The 17,461-nt window shown below is 38.1% G+C and overlaps 3 protein-coding genes and 1 pseudogene across 3 annotated transcripts; 1 reads left to right on the top strand and 3 right to left on the bottom strand.

Annotated features, from left to right (window-relative positions):
- Positions 1 to 631: 631 nt before the first annotated feature.
- LOC135592249 (protein cornichon homolog 1-like) lies at positions 632 to 5,465 on the bottom strand. The gene is made up of 4 exons (XM_065081588.1): positions 5,186 to 5,465; positions 2,017 to 2,198; positions 1,018 to 1,140; positions 632 to 933 (listed from the first exon to the last, which is right to left on the bottom strand). Exons 1-4 carry the CDS (start codon positions 5,249 to 5,251, stop codon positions 900 to 902), a joined length of 405 nt encoding a protein of 134 aa, XP_064937660.1. The 5' UTR covers positions 5,252 to 5,465; the 3' UTR covers positions 632 to 899.
- A 2,309-nt stretch (positions 5,466 to 7,774) lies between these two features.
- On the bottom strand, positions 7,775 to 10,511 carry LOC135592248 (uncharacterized; annotated as a pseudogene).
- Positions 10,512 to 10,562: 51 nt separating this feature from the next.
- On the top strand, positions 10,563 to 13,687 carry LOC135592247 (probable ribosome biogenesis protein RLP24). The gene is made up of 5 exons (XM_065081587.1): positions 10,563 to 10,698; positions 11,106 to 11,214; positions 12,932 to 13,045; positions 13,144 to 13,280; positions 13,399 to 13,687. Exons 2-5 carry the CDS (start codon positions 11,134 to 11,136, stop codon positions 13,568 to 13,570), a joined length of 504 nt encoding a protein of 167 aa, XP_064937659.1. The 5' UTR covers positions 10,563 to 10,698; positions 11,106 to 11,133; the 3' UTR covers positions 13,571 to 13,687.
- A 2,306-nt stretch (positions 13,688 to 15,993) lies between these two features.
- Positions 15,994 to 17,214, bottom strand: LOC135592246 (uncharacterized). The gene has a single exon (XM_065081586.1). It carries the CDS (start codon positions 17,117 to 17,119, stop codon positions 16,148 to 16,150), a length of 972 nt encoding a protein of 323 aa, XP_064937658.1. The 5' UTR covers positions 17,120 to 17,214; the 3' UTR covers positions 15,994 to 16,147.
- Positions 17,215 to 17,461: the final 247 nt, after the last annotated feature.

The raw sequence follows: 17,461 nt of genomic DNA, 5'->3' as shown, positions 1-17,461 counted from the left end.
GTTGTGCTTAGAATTAATTTGCTTTTTATTTAATATGATACGTCAAAATCACACCAACTTTTCACTTTTGGTCATGTATTTCCGTGAAACGATCTAAGATTTCGCTCGTGTCATACTATTAAGTCAAAAAGAAATTGAAATCGTGCGACTTCTTATAAGATTTTTTTGGTATCTCGTTTTCTACTAAACAATGTGTACGACTTCTTTGGTAACGCATTGTTGGGTCAGGTGAAAATAGTATTATTGTTGCCATATTATTACAATTTCAAGTCGAGATTGCTTGAATTTTTCATTTTCGATAACTTTTTATTTGTCAAACTTTTTTTTTTTTCTGTAAAACAACATTCATACGTACTGAATAAATTTATATACGTACGAATTTTCAATCCATGCAGTTTAATTTCATAATTTTGTATGCATACCAAACGAAACGAAACGAAAAAAAGAGAACATAGAAGTTGCTGCACCCACAATTGTATAAAACAGAGGCAATTTTCGATCATAAAATTAGGAAAAATCACTGTTGAAACTTGTTGCCGAAGCAAGCTCTCGATGGAAAATGGTGAGTTTTACATCGTTCTGACGACGGAGATCATAAAGCACAATGGGCCATAGGAAAGATAAGTTCCCATGAAGAAAATAAAATCAGAGTTGCTAAAGAAGAGCTTACAAACCAATCGAAAGCTTGTCCTTGTTTCTGGTTTCAAAAGTTATTTAACACCAGCAAATTTCATATAGAACAAGAGATAAAGAAGCTAGCTTATCAAGGCTACTACAAAAGCAACAACCAAAAAAAAAATCTTCCCTTATGCTGACACATGGTATATGCATGAATGGCCAATATGATACCTAACAGTCGACCACCCTTGCAGAGGAAATAATCATCACGTAAGCACCGATTATTCATCATCCTCCAATATGCTCCAGATCATCCTACACAATTTTACGCAAGAAAGCAACAGTTAGCCTATTTTGCACTAGTCAGGATCTTATTTGAACAACATATTTCATTTTTACCAAAACAAAGTCAAGAACAGAAGGATAACAAGAGTGACGAGCTTGAAAAGGCGCCGTTTCTTTTCTCTATTGAGCTGATTAAATATCTCAGTTACATCTATCAGATGTTGCCGTCGCTGATACCTGTAAAATGGATCACAAATCAGTCAGTGATTCCAAATCTTTTTAATCCACATGATACATGCAGCAGCTTTGAACAATAATGATTAGATCTTCATCATTTTTATAGTTCATTTATTTAAAAATAATATAGGTGGAAAAGATAGTTTTGATTCAAAATTGCATAAAAGTAAGATATACAGCTTGTTCCGAATTGAAAAGGATATATTGCTTGTTGAGATGCATGAACGTGGACATTTCATCATTTTTTAGTCAAGTTACATGCTGGTGCCAAGAGTGTTTTACTGGTAAGATTCAAATATTTATCCAACCATTCAGACTGACAAGGAATCTAACTATGTTATATAAAATCCAATAACTTAAAATTTTTTTACCACTAAACTATTATTTAGGTTTAGTGACACATCTGTCTCGTCTCTAATATTGGTTATTTCACATAAGGTCTTGACAAGTTGATGCCTGAACAGTTCTAAATCTCTGGATCCTTCTTGACTTGGAGTTATGCTCTATGACAGACGTATATAGAACAAGGCTTTGATGATGATCTCCTATTTAATTTGCTCTGCATGGTTGTAGTCCATTGAGAAAAAGCCATCGCCTTTAGTCAACATCTATATCTGGATACTATCTATTAAAATAATCTGTACAAGCACGGAAAGGAACGGCATTGGTGCACAGCGATTACATTGTTCGAACAATGTACAGTACAACCACATACCACATAAAGAGGGCTTTCAGCCATCTTTTCAATATTACACTTGCACTATAAGATATTTAAGGATCATATGACATGGTTAACAATAAGTTAGGAATATTTTTTTATTTATCTTTCATGCAATGACATATTATATGTATAAAAAAAGTATGAGAGCAACTTACAGTCTCACATTGTAGTAAAGATTTGGAACACAAAGCAAGAACATCAACCAATTTCCAGATAAGAGAAAGAGTAAGCACAAGGCTCCTTGTAAGGCAAACTCTGGATATATCACTTTATTTATCCGTGAAGCTGAATCATATGGATTGATATAATCAAACTCTAGGTCTGCAAGGCACATGAGCTGCAAAACACAATATAAAATACATAATTATTCAGCAAAAAAGTGATTCGGTGTGGTATCAAAAGGTAAGCAAAGCATACCAAGTTATCGAACACAACTGGAATATTTTATAGAAGCTAACTACTACATGGACAGGCAAAAGCCACCTTATTAAAGGTAGGGATCATCAATGTCCAGTTCACAACTGATGTTTCAAAAAATAAAATGATACAGAATGTTATATGAAAATTATAATTATTCTTATGCTTTGAAACTTAATCTCAGCAGTAATAAGTTACCAACAAACTAGCACCTGTTAAGTTAATCGTAATGAAGCACAATATTATACAGAAACTAATCTCAATAGCTTACACTACTGGGATCCATCCTAATTTCCTGTGATCACAATTGCAAATGAAGCAGACAATGACAAAAACAAAGTCACATAAGGACAAGCACAAGATTTTTGTGAAATCTGGACTGAACTTAAATGGCTGAATCAGATGCTTGCTATTATTTCAACCTATGCAACACTATGAAATTAATTGTGGCTCTTGCGAATATGGAAGTGTGCTTGGAGAAGCCCATAGTGATGTTAAGAGCTAAAAGAAGATGGATGAAGTAACAAATTACAGTTTTTTTTTTAAAAGATCAAATCACTTGTCTACTAAACAATTTTGGGAAAAATATTTGGCTCTGTGAGCCCCATCAATTTTAGTGTCACATATGATCATCATCATTATCATAATTAACCGATTTAAGAAGAATACATTTGCAATCAGCATGCTAATCCTAAGAATTCTGGTGTGCATGATAAAAGATTATCCTTGTAACTTAAAGCAGCATTTTGGTCTTGTAAATATGGACAATTCATACTAGTTGTGACACTTGCATGACAGAAATATACGTTGGATACTTCCTGGATATGCATTGTACACTTCATTGTAAGTACTCAATATTTTAATTAATTTTTAAAATGCTTAATAATTATAAAATTTTATGATACTTTGGATACACTTTGTGGATCATCCTTGGAAAATATTTGTTTTCCTTTAAGTGTCAAAGTTTCAAGATAAATGATGAATAGGTATGTACTAGATAAGTTATTTCTAAGTTGTATAAGGTATCAGATCATGATCAAATCCATCATCAGTTACTATCTTACCAAATATAATTTTTCACAAAGAATTGTTTAGGTTGCTAGTTCATTACTTCTGACATCTAACTGCATGTTCCAACACTACAAAAGAAACATCAAGTTTTGTCATATAATAACTTCATATGTTGTGTCCATGGGGTATCTTACATTGGTTTTCCATGTTTTGATGTATCAATGTATTTATATTGTCATATCAGTATCAGAAATCTGTGTCCATGCCTCATAGTTTCGGTTAATCACATTCAAGGCAAAAATCATCCAAAACCACCATATCCAAGGAATCCTCCATCAAGGAAATGACACTGATAGGGAACGATGACAATGGGCATCGATATGAGGCTTAGGAGAAGGTAAAGGTAGACCCTAATAGCTGAGGACTATCAGATCCAAATCTTATAATAATAAGATAGTTGGAGGAGATGAGTAACTAATATTATGGATGTTGTTAAAAGCGACAAAAGTTATTAACTTCCACAAGGAAAAGATATAAAGTAGTTGTCACAATTATCAAGGATTGTTTGTAATGAAGATGTTTGATGCAATGTTTGTGCTTTTTGATTTTGTTCATGCCTTAGACAACATGTAAGGGTCTTGCAATAGGCTTGGGAATCCTATTTTGGTTGAGTTTTATGATCCTCTTTGCTTGTAAGTGTAACTTGTGTGTGAACATCATGTGAAAGCAAAACTATCCAAAGCGGAGCATTCAGCCCACAAATTGTGAGGTTTTTCATATGCAGAGAGTGGGCAAATATGTCAACCATCCTCGGGAACCTAAGATGGCATATGGTTCGATGAGGCTCCTCGGTTGTGTCTAGGGAGGGTTTGTTGCTTGGTTCCACAAAGATGTCATTAAGGACACTTATGCACGGGGACTTTTGTGAGCGACGGGCTGCCTTGGACTCTTTTTTACACTATGCTCAAAGCTTGTGATGTGATCTTTGTAACTTTGCATAACCTATAAAGTATTCGCTTTAATATCTATCTGCTTGTGAGATCTAGAGCAATGATGATTGTTTTCCCGTGCATTTGATCGTTCACTAACCTCTTTTCTCTCTTGTAAGTTCTTAGGGAACCGTTGAGATTACAAGGAAATTGACCCTTTACAGACATATGTAAAGGTGTCACATGACCAAGGCAACATCAACCAAGTCCATGACAGGATACTCCACAGATGTTTCATAAAATTGTCAAATAACTGAAACTCTCTCTCTCTCTCTCTCTCTCTCTCTCTCTCTCTCACACACACACACACACACACACACACATTATCCAGCATAAAAGACTTATTTGTTGCTAGCATATGTCACTAGGTAACAATAGACGTAGGGCTCCATAAAACGAAACTATTTCAAGAATTTCATTTGGATTCAAGAAAACAGAATCCTTTTGCAAGCAGTCCATATAATCACCGGACAACCAGCATTAACATTTAGGAATTTTATATCTTACACCCCAAACTAAATAGTAGATACCAAAGATCTGGCTCTCAATAATTCTATTGGGAGGTCATAGAAAAACTGAGCCAACTGATTCTTCTCGTAAGAAAACCCACTAATTCTGAAAAACCCAACTAAGTCGAAATCAAATTGACCCAAATAACATCGTGACTAAACCCAGGACATATAACTGACCTTGTTACTTTAAGGACAATCATTCGATTCCAAATTGACTCAAATTTGGCTGGCATCGAAGCGACGACGAACTAAAGATTACTTTTCGAGAAATCGATCTGAGAGATAAATTGAAGGATTCGGAGCTATCGCGTCAGATCGGCTTTTTTTTCTCTTCTTCCAAAGGTCAGAAAGGAGGTCAGTGGGGCTAATCGCCGGGGCAATAAATGGAGAGATACCTGATAGATGACGAGGGCGATGAGGACCACGACGAGGAAGAAGGCGGTGAGCCAAACGAACACCATCACCGCGCGCGCCCCTCCGCCGTCGATGTATTCACCGGAGACCGAGGCGGAGGCGGCAGCAAATCGGCCACTCGCTTCGATTCCGACGAGGGTTGGTTGGTCAAAACGGCAGCGAAATCAGCGTATTATAATACTCCCGAGAGAGCCGAGACCATCGTCGTTGCCTCGCATCACCGCGCAGATAAAAGACTCGGGTAAGCTATCAATCGGTAGGAGTTCTTTTTAGGGTTTGTCGACAAATTAAAGGGCAATTTACTAAGAAAAACCCACCCTTAAATCGTTTTCCCACTGAAAATTATCCAAGACACGTTGTTTTTGTTTGGACAAACATGTCATTATCCACGACACTTAGTTTTGTGGTCTGACATTAATTATCTTCACATCCTAAATTATGTTGGGGTGATTTGGTTGTCTGACATTAATTTTGTGGTCATATCCACCATATATTATTATCTTTTTGGGTGTGCATGTACAAATAATTTTGAGTGTAGTGTTAATAATATTATTATATACATATAATCAATCGTACGATAATAGAAGCTAATAATACAATTAAAGTAGATGACGAAGATTCATTAATCATTTACCTTTTTCTTCTATTACGATGCACGATTACTAACTTTCACTCAAACAGTTGAACTGTCAACAAATGCAGAGATGATTTCATATGAGCGAACATTTTCTTCTTTCAACCTTTGCTTGAAACGTGTGCCCGAGTAGTTCAATATATTATATCTTTACAAGGAATTGATCAAACCATGTGGATTGGATGATCAGTATGATGCTTGGACTTCAATTGTCTCTTCATATTCATATTCCTATTCATTGGGATGAACATTTGGAAATAAGTGAGAGAAAGAAGTTTAACTCTTTTTACATGTAATTAAATACGTTTGTTTTGGAAGCTACATTGGTTGGGTTTTATTTATTTATTTATAATATTCTTCTAATTTTATTATTCATCCTTTTATCCTTTGCACAAAGTATATTTTATTACAATTTGAGAAATAGATGGAGATATTGGTAATGTTTACGGTGTGCACTATTTTATTGGATTTACACTTTAGGAAAGAGGAAAATTTTTCTGACCTCATCATAATTCAACACATACTATACTAGGTGTATATTAGTTACCATGATATGATATTAAAGCTTGAGAGAACATTAGAGATATTATAAAAAAATGATTATCATAATTACTAAAAAGAAGGTAGCTTTTTAGAGAGTCTTTAAATTATTTTACCTAAGATATAAAAAGATGGACCAGAATAAACCTTTATAATGCTTCATGATGTATCTTTAGATAATAATACACATGAAATTGATAAAAATACTGAAAACAAAGTAAGCGAAAAAAACAAACACACAAGGGAGGTCCAAATGTAAAATACTATTTATTTGAGTTGAATGCTTCACTACGCATCGTTGACTTTAGTCAAACTATCTTTAACATAAGATTTTTATTTATTCGTCTATAATATTGCACACTCCATTACATTATATTGAAGAAGCTCTCAGCTTCCCTCTTATGTAATACTTGGGAGTGAAGAGGGCCAACTCATTTTCTCGATTCAACTTTAAGCACCCTAGAGATGCGGTGGTGTGAGTTTATCAGCACCTCTACGACTCCACCCAAATGGGCGTGGATTATTTTATTCAGAAAAAAGGGACCCTCTTGCAGTGAGCAAAATAATGATAATTAGCCAAAGATGAAAGAAAGGAGTGACTAATCCAGTTATACAGGGTTTGCGGGGGGAAAGCCTTTACCGAGAGGTGAGGTCTGCAAGGCTTGGTGGCTTCGATGACTCTTACAAAGATTGTGGTGGTGGAACCGACCGGCTTGAAAGAGAGGAAATCTCGAAAGCGTCGAAATGCAATAGGGGTTGAAACAGGATCCACCGTCTTCATTCAACAGGGAAAAAGGAAGGGTATATATATATATATGCTGCTGCATCAGCCTTCAAAGAGATTATTGCGGAGAAACAGTTCCTGGAGAAAGAAAACTGAAAAGGGAATTAAAGCATCCAAAGCAGAAGGAGTGCAGCATTTTATGGCGTAGGAAGGGGATTGATTGAACCCGTTGCTTCGTTTGCTCAACCCGAATAACGCTGGACCGCTTCAGCAGCCAGACCGGTCCAGTGCATTTGGCAAATAGATAAGATTTACTTTCTGCAAATTGAGGGGCTCTCTGCAGAAAAAAACTGGAAATAGAAGCCCAATCAGAGGAAAGTTATATGCAAAATGATGGAATACTACAATGAAAAGCAATGGATTGTTTAAACATGTTACATATGTTCATCCGATGAAGACAATGAATGGTGTAAGTAGATACACCTAGAAAAACTACATCGGATTTAACACTGTATCTGATTGGATAGTAATAAGTTATTAGGCACAAGTATTCACCTGTTGAATAGATTCATTTTTTGGGTTAACTATGGTGAGCAACCTTGAACGATCAGTCAATTTGGCCACAGCTTATACACAAGAGAGCCATGATGGCAGAGTCAACAAACACTGGAAAAAACATTGCAAAGTGCATGATGAAGTTTCTTACCCTTTTTTTCTGAATCCAACTCAAATAAAATGTTGCAAGCATCCTTAACTGGCAGTGAAGTGATTAGAACAAACCTCGTGCAGTGATCAGAACAAACATCAGGGAGGAAGCAAAGTGGCTGCTTAGAAGCAACAAACATCTCTATCTAATCGGATGCCTCTGCAGGTTTTGCAGTTTCCATTTCCTTCTGATTTTCCAAAGCTATGACATGCCTGTGAAGGGCCTTCATAGCATTCATCAAATTTTTCATAGATGCCTTTCACCTGGGAAAACAAGCATCTATTCATCATTATGAATAAATATAAACTATCATATAACAGGCAAGTTCGAGAATGAACTAAATAGACCAATAGCCATTGCAAAAGCAGCAGTTTTCTTTTGTAGTTACTGAAATTATTAGTCTGCAATTGAAAAGTAAATGAATAAATAGAATCTATGTTAAAAAAAACACTAAGAATTTAAGCATTTCTAGCATATCAGAGTACCCCTTTCTTAGGTCGGAATATCAAAAGCAAAATTGACATCACAAAGGTCAATTTTAAGTTATTAACATATCAAGAATATGCTAAACATAGCTAGCATGATCTTCATAGCAACACACTATAACATGGTTTTGAAGATGAAGCGGAAAATAATAAATCACTTGATGTCATGAATTTCCCATTCCTAGAGACATGCACTTCCACTGCTCAGTACTCCAGTTTGGTTTTTTTTTTTTTGTCAGGGAATAGGAGAATGTGATGCAAAAGCATAGGGTTCTTATAAGGAGCAAGCATATGATCTCTCCTCTTCTCTTTTTCACATCCTTAGCTTCAGATTCTGAACATAAAAAGAGACTGGTTAAATCAAAGCGTACAGAGCTTTTTGCGAAGATCTTTAGATATTTACCTCTCGTTCAAGCATAATGCAAAAGTTCCCACTTATCTTTATTAATTACCACACAAATGCATGTCATCATGTGGCCACATTGCATAAAATCTGATGGTCTCAATATATGCAACCATATATGCAGTCACATAAGCATAATAACATATTTGAGCATGTAGTTTGTGTTTACTTTGCATTACCATTTTTCTAATACTGGTCCACGATACCAAGGTTTTTAATCTCGACCAGTTCAGCACAATTTGGCTTGTATTTATTGGACTGATCCACAAATGGGATGCAGATCCTAAAGCAGGCATGAAAATTAAGTACTTCGGCCAATTTAGAGTATTTAAGCAAAAATATCTTATACGAGATTAGGGAAGATCAATTATTGTCGATTACTAAGGTACCTTGGTATCAGACCAAGGTATTAAATATTAGTTGAACTAATACATACATACAACAACAACAATTAAATTGTAAGTTCTAATTATTTGGGGATGACTATATGGATCTTTTGCCATCATTGAGATATGTAAAATAATCATATGTTTAGTTAAGTTAAGAGTATTTAAATATTTATTTATAGTTTTTATTAAGGTCTTTTTAGGTCATCCTTTACCTCTCCTCATGCCACTAACGGTAATCATTTTATATTTTCTAACTACCTCATTCATAGATCTCCTAAGCACATATTCATATCATCTTAAACGATTCTTGCAGATATTTATTTATCAATCTGACGAAAGATCAATAGTAAACCACATAGCTCACTACCATTTGATATACATTTTTTTATTTTTTTTAATGATGTTTAGTGTTATAAGTTGACATACCACCTGGTGTATTGTCCTATGCCAGCCCAACAAATTGTGAAAAGACAAGTATTTAAACCTTGAAACATCTAATATGGGGCTCATGGAAACAAATTTCACTATGTGAATCATCTCAAGAAGACATGAGAAGAACCAGAACATAAATGCACATAATCACAATGCAATTGCGTTGCAACTCCCAACATCTACCCATATAACCGTTGCTAAACTATATTAAATACGAATTATCAAGCACCAACTCGTTTTCAATGCCGTATAACATGTGAGGTGGACATCTTGCCAAAGTGATACAACCTTGCCTTTGGCAAGGTTTCACATCTTAAACATTTAGGTTCTCCTTTTCAATTATTAACTCAGGCACAAACTATGAGTCCTAACCTACGCTGATACAGAAGGAATCACATTAAAAGTCAGCCAACCGATTTCTCTATCACATTAAGCTCTCCAAGGCCTTCCAAACTAATCCTGCTTTGGAGTCAACCATTCTTCGTGATTGATGGATCGATAGGTAATGGGATGTTAAAACACGATTTATAGCATTCACAGAGGTCTTAGTGGAGATATAGAAACACAGGATTTTCGCTCTATCAATCTATCACCTCATAGAGTACGCGCGAGCAAAAGATCTGAATAAGGTGCGAAGACAAGAAAGGAGAACCTGCTGGGCGATGGCGTCGTGGGCGAGCATATAATCTTTGTCAAGGAGACAGAAACCAGCAACGGACGCCGAGGCGGCGCCCGCAAAGAAGGATGCCAACCTCACCCGGAAGAGGAATCCCATGTCTCTCGTCACGCCTTCTTTTCTCTCTTGGGATCGCCTTCCTCGCCCGCTTTGCTTTCCGCCGATTACCCCGACAACGACGGCGAATCCTCGAACTACGGTCAGCCAAATATTCTTGTTCTTATGGGTTCCTCTCATTGAGAGACACTCGACAGATCGAACCAGTTGGGGACGGCAGCGGTCTCTTTATGTATTTGGCCCATTCCGGCTCAACGCAGTTGCGCTTCAACTCGAACGAAACTTAAACCCGAATGGAACGGTCCAAGTGGCCGTGTCACCTGAACCGGTTGTTCGAAAACCTACTAGATGTACCTCGAGTCGCTCCACCTCGTCCGCCGCCTCCCTCTGCCCCCTCGGCTGCCGCGAGAGAGCCGTGCCCTCCGTCCTCTTGCCGTCATTCTCCAGAGTTACTTCTCTCCATCCTCTTCTATTTGTCTCCCTGTGTCTTGCTTTTGCTGTCTCTTTCCGCATATCCTATTCTGTATTGCCGTCACTGGGTTTTTTTAGGGTTTGCAATGCCGTTGGGTTATAATCTATGCTCGATTAGTTGATTGAGGTGGCAAAAATGTTTTGGTTTATGCAAATTCTTTCGTTCTCCCGAGTTATCGTGCTTTGATTATAGATCTCTAGAATGTTAGTTACTCTCAATTCTTTGGCGCATTGCTAAGTGATCATCTGTGAGCATCCTGGTTGGGAAGTCTATAATCTGGTTGATGCTATCTTACTTTACTATAAATGCAGTGGTATAATTCAGGCGATGGCTTAACCTTTGTTTTATTTCTTATGTTTATTGATTTATCTTTTGATACTCAGGAAAATTGGTCCCTGAGTTGGATTGAAGATGAGAATAGAAAAGTGTTGGTTCTGCTCATCGACCATATATCCGGGACATGGAATTCAATTTGTTCGAAATGATGCAAAGGTAAGTTTTTCTTTTCAAATTTAGACGATTAGTTTTAAGCCTTCTTTCATACAACTAGAAAGATGATTTTCATAAGCTGGAGACTTTCACCCCATGAGAATATGATTGTTATTCATGGTATAATAGAATTGGTTGTTTTGCCCTGGTGCTTTAATCTTCTTTACCAGCTGACAGACATACTTCTTTTTGGTTGTTTATTCCAAATTGGTAGTGCATTATTTGTGAAGTTATGTCGATGTTATTTGGATCTATTATGATCAAATGAGAATGGTCCTAAATTATCCTGGTCCAACCCTTGGATCATAATTACATAGAATCCTAACAATTAGGTCTCTTTTATGGGAAAAATAATATTATAGATGACAAAGTTCTGTGTGATTATTCTATATTTGTAGGTCTTAATTGCACCACTGATTGTTAAACCTTTCTAATGATTTTTATACTAGTTACTAGTTAGAGAGAAACTCTGATACTTGAAGTTACTAAAGTAGGGAAAATCGAAGTTGCTAGTTTAATTCTGGAGTCAGATTTGATGTTTGAGAATATTCTCGAATTTTGGCAAAATAGGATTTACAATGGTTTAATATATTGTTCAAAGAGGTTTTAGCTGAATCTGATCCATCAATGTGTGGCTGGTACTGAACATTTTGCCGGTAGCTCATCTTGATCCTGATTTTAAAAGATGGGCTTTTGTCAGAATTCTAACATGCATTATGGTCTTTAAGGTTCTCAGCAGTCTATGTCATTCCATGTACTCCATGTGGCAGTTCAGCACTTATAAAGATAGATTCTATTCCAATGAATTTCCTGTAAAACCAGTTAAATGGTAACATTTTATTCAGTTTTGTCAAAATAGATGCTATACGAAGAATTTCCTAAAAGATGAGTTGAAATTTGATGTTATCATGTTTTATCTTGGTGGTGCATGCTAATATGGGAGGTTTAGAATCTTATGTTTGTGAGCTTGGCCACCAGACTTTGAAGGAACTTCCATCCTTGGGTCCATATCAGGTTGTGGTTGATTTGGATCTAATCCGAGCCAAAGAAAAACTGATCGTATCCTATCCAATAATCCCATTGGATTGACAAAAACCAGTCAAGTAAGAACAGGAGTTCTAACTTGGAACCTGATCCAATCCGGTTGATCTCGACAATATTTGTATGTTTTTCCAACATTTGGATTATGTTGGCTATACTAAGATAAAATTTCTAAAACATTCTATGTATTAGTTCATCAAATTGGGTCATTAGTAGATCAAATTGATGTTGACAAGTATCCTGATCCAATTATATATTAGGTAATTAGAACAGATAATTAGTTTGGTAGACTATCGGATAAAGATTCAATCCATATGCAGTTCTTATTTGTTTAGATCACATCGTATCTGGTTCATTGGCAGCACATATGTAGGGGAACAATATGAAGAACAAACTATATAGGATCTTAGAGCTAACACATCCTGATGTTCTATAGCCGTTTTATGTGGAAAGCACAAGACTAAGGTTCTGCTGCTTGTGATTATTCATGATTCCCTTGTTTATACTCGTGTAGTTTGCTTCTGTTCTTGTGGAATAGCTTATGCTAGTGCTCCATGTGTTGTCCATTGCAGTTTGTCAAGTCTAGTCTAATGCACAATTAACCATGAACCTTTACTGCATAATGGTGAATTTCCTGTTTCTTAGCCTCCTGTGATCAATGGTGAGTATTTTTCTGCAGATATTCCGATTCTGCCGTTCGAAATGCCATAAGAATTTCAAAATGAAGAGAAATCCTCGCAAGGTGAAATGGACAAAGGCATATAGACGATTGCATGGGAAGGATATGACTCAGGTTAGAAATGCTAATGAGAGACACTTGTGTGTTTGTTTTTTACATTGAGAAAAATATATTACATGATTCACTATCAATGACTCTTTATCATTATCAAGGACTCAACATTCGAGTTTGAAAGGAGACGTAACAGGCCTGAAAGATATGATAGAAATGTTACAGAGATGACACTGAAGGCTATAAAGAAGATTGACAAAATCAGAGTGGATAGGGAGGTTAGACACCACAAAATGAGGTTGGTATCTGCTGCAGAGGCAGCATCTGATTTTTGTTGGCAGTTGATGCATGCATGATTTTTTTCCTCTTTCAATCTGCAATTCATATTTCTGATCTGTCATTTTCATATCTTGTAGGATGAAGGGTAAAAAGACATTTGAGCAGCAGGCAGCAATTAAGGAGTTGGAGAACAGTATTGATTTGGTCAAAGCGCCTGTTGCCCTGCAGCAGGATTCACAATTTACTCTTGCAAAGATTAAAGTCAAGGTTTCTCAATCACAGCCTGAGGGAGAGCGCATGGAAGAATAATGCATCCCTGAATCTTAGGAGTCTCGTTGAGTTTTGTTTTGTGTGCTCGACTGCTTGTCATGGTTAATATGTGGTTCCTTGAATATTCTTATGTGAAAAATGGATGCTTTGCCATTATTTTAGCTCACAAAGTTATTTTTCTTTTGGTAAACAAATTAGTCACCTCACAAAGTTATTTAATATAAATCACTTATAATTTTTGTGATGTACCAAAATTTGGCTGCTATTATATCTCATATCTAAATCAACAACTCACCTCTTCCAAATTCGCTGGTTCCATTGGATGGTGAGAACTCGAGCTGCCTCAACTCGAGATGCTGATGCAGGAATCTGTGAACTGAAAAGAACCATAGCTTTCCCATGCTAATGGGCAAAGAAACATCTGAAATCAATTTATTTGTGAACTCGAGCCTCAACCATGGCCTTCGCCATGACCTTGAGTTATATATGCAGCTGGCCAAAATATTTTAGCTCGTGCACTCCAATATTTTACCCATTATCTCGGATCGATCAATTGGTTAATACCACGTATAACTAGATTCGAGTGATACATGAGGATAATAAAAATACTTCTTTTATCATAGAAAATAATATATATTGCTATCGTATCATGCCCAAGGATTGAAGAATGTCGAAGTCACCTACCAACGAATGATAAATAAAATGTTTAAGTCATATATTAGATAAAATATGAAGGTTTATATAGACGACATGATCTTCAACAATTTGGTTGAGACTTACAAGACTCAAGAGATTTAGAATGTGCCAAAATATAACTCAGTGTACCTTTAAAGTCCAATCGAAAAAGTTCATAGAGTTCATCATTCACAACTATTTGCCACCCCACCATAACTCACCTCTCCTGACCGTTATCTCTACTTGGCTATCACCTCTTCCACAATTAGTTTGGTTTTATTTTGAGAAGTAGAAGGTGTCTAGAATCCAATCTAACATGTCAATCATATGGTGAGTGAGGAGGAGGAGTTGTATTTGACCTATGCCCTAATACCGGCTTGAAAACTTCGACCATACTTTCAAGTGCATACCATCTATGTGATGATCAACCAACCTCTTCGACTAATTCTTTCGAAGCTTGCTTGATGTCTGAAGAAGGCTATTGAAGTGGTTAATTAAGCTCGAAGAATTCAACACCACTACGCTCCAAGGATAATAATCAAAGCTCAATGCAAATCAGAAATAGGTTTTATTCTATAAGGACCCAACAAGCAGACCTACAAGCACACCCTCTACTTCGACTTCAAAGTCACCAACAACAAGGACGAGTATGAGACATGGCTGAGGTCAAAAAATTAAGTTGTCTTTTATATACGTACAATTATGATAGTACTTTTTTTTTAACTTAAATATCTTGGAAACTTATGAATGTTATTAATAGATAGCAAATTTTCAATTTAGTTACGTGGGGTCATTCTTAAGAGCAGCATCATACAGTAAGCACCTTTTTGCATGGAAAATGTGGAGTCGGGGAGGGCCTAACGAGGAGGTTGATATTAATTTTTTTATATTTTGATAATTAAAAAAATAGGCGAGTGACTGAACTAGATTATGAAGGATTACCCTTCATACATAATCTATTGTCTTTAGCTGATTCGAAAGGCAGGAAATGAGACTGTATTAGATGATGTTAAGGGTAATCCCTTAGACTATTATTTTTCATGGTATACATATTTGAACTAATCCGATGGAAATTCGAGGGAATGTCAAATCTTTATAACATGGGCTAATCTAAAAAACAAGTGGTTAGATGATCTTATGATTTGTGGGATGATGTAATCATGCCAATATTGGCATTGTCGAGAGTTGAGACCCAACTCGGCCCTTCGGGCCCAATCGACACCACCGCCGTCCGGTGAAAACGAACACTACTTTATGGTTTTCACTTATATGTTAATCCTATCGTATGTAATATTTAAGATATGACTCCAATAAGAACATGCAAATATATCCTTCTATATAGTATAGTACAGTACATGGAATAAATAAATGTAGAAAGAATTCATCCATTGTCTCCGTGTGAATTAGACGACTCGGTTGCGCACCATCATTAGCGTGTTGATGAAGTAGTCATGCTATCACCATCACATTACGTTCTCTGTGTGACCCATTGCGTGGGGAAGAATAGTTTAATGTACCTTAACACTAACTGTAGTACGTGGAGATCCAAATGCACGTAACGTGGGTGATCGGAAGGAAGTCGCCACTAAAACTAGTTTCGAGTCGAGTAATTCTTCGCTTTAAAGATAAGCTTACCAAATAATGAAGTAAAAGGAAGAGGGATTAGAGGTGGAAGTAAAAGGAAGAGGAGGGATTATGTTTCTTAATCCGTCCAAATTCAAGTGCTCATACCATACATCAACCGACCTCTACAAGCGCTACATCATCAAAATAAAAATATGATCACATCTCATTCAATTGTAGAACTTCACATTAATAATTATTATCATTATACATAAACATATGGTGTTGATCAGCAGCAAATCATACACTCTTTTTATCACACAAATTTTTATCTTCTTTTGAGGAGAAGATAGCAAAAAAGAAAGCAGTAGAAGCAGATTAATAAGAGATGGGTGGCTTCGGGGAGAGGACCCAGTGCTGACCGTGCGGCCGGACCTGCACGCCCTTAACGCCGGCGAAAAGCGTGACGGCGCGGCGGACGCCGTGATCGTCGGCAGCCGTGTGGTAATCGTGGCCGAAGAGGACGCCGCCCGGTCGGAGAACCGCCCAGGCCATGTTGATGTCCGCCCAGGCTGAGTGGAAGTCGTGCCCCGCGTCCACCTCGATCAGGTCTCCGTACACCCCCCACTCGCACAGAGCCGCCAGTGCCGACGCGGTGGAGAACGGCACCGGTACCACTCGCCCCGCAGCCGCTGTGCCTGCCGCCGCCACTCCGGCCATGAACTGGTGGAGCAGCAGCGCATCGCCGTGGCGCGGACGTGGCAGGTCGCGAGGGAAGCGGGCCCGGGCGCCCGGCCACCCCCGGAAGTCGTCCACGCAGAGGATGACGGCAGGGAGCGACAGATTGGCGGCCACGGTCGCCATATGGAGCGCCGACGCCCCGAGGAAGGTGCCGAGCTCGATGATGGTGAGGGGTCGGATGGACTCGATCAAGTCGCGGAACACCGGCATGGTGGAGCCCCACCCTCGGGGCCGCGCCGCCGGGGGTAGGAGGTGCTCCGACGTTTCCGGCGACGGGAAGCCGTCGAAGGGCGACTTCCCGTCGTGTACCCTCTCCAGAATCGTCTTAAGCACCTCGGACTGGGGAATGGGGTCCGCACACTGGGTTCGGAATCTTAGGAGATCATGCGGCGGAGGAGGAGGAGGAGGAGGCGGCGCTTTCACTATCCGCTCCGCCGTCTTCGTCGGCGCCGTGGGCGAGAGCGGGGCGAGCGGAGAGGAGTTGGAGGGGGCAGAGAGGAAGCCGAGGATGTAGCCAAGGGAGAAGACGAGGAGGAAAGAGATGGCACCGGAAAGGTGGCCCCGGAGCTTCTGCGGCAGGGCGGCGGCTGATGGAGGAGGGGGTTTCATTGTTTTCGGTACGGTGTTAAGCGATAGATAGATCAAAGTAGAAGAAGGGAAATTTGGGCGACTTGTAGGCGTGGACTACAATCGACATGTTTTAAGGATCATATGTGTGTGTATATTATTATGTTTTTACTCGTTGGATGGCGACTCTTGAGGTTATTATTATGCTTGGAAATATGATCCCGATAGGAAATGTTTTCCCATGTTTCCGACAACAAGCAGAATTATGCTGAACCTATAAAATATGAACGAAAACCGCAACCTAATAAGGGGGATGAAGAAAGATCGCGGGTCCTCGTAATCCGATTTTTGTGTAGCGTCCATCATGATCATGATCATGATCAT

The sequence above is a fragment of the Musa acuminata genome, chromosome BXJ1-9 (assembly GCF_036884655.1).
Source record: "Musa acuminata AAA Group cultivar baxijiao chromosome BXJ1-9, Cavendish_Baxijiao_AAA, whole genome shotgun sequence".
NCBI lineage: Eukaryota > Viridiplantae > Streptophyta > Magnoliopsida > Zingiberales > Musaceae > Musa > Musa acuminata.
Note: the sequence above shows the minus strand (reverse complement) of the source record. Positions and strands in the feature narration are given on the sequence as shown.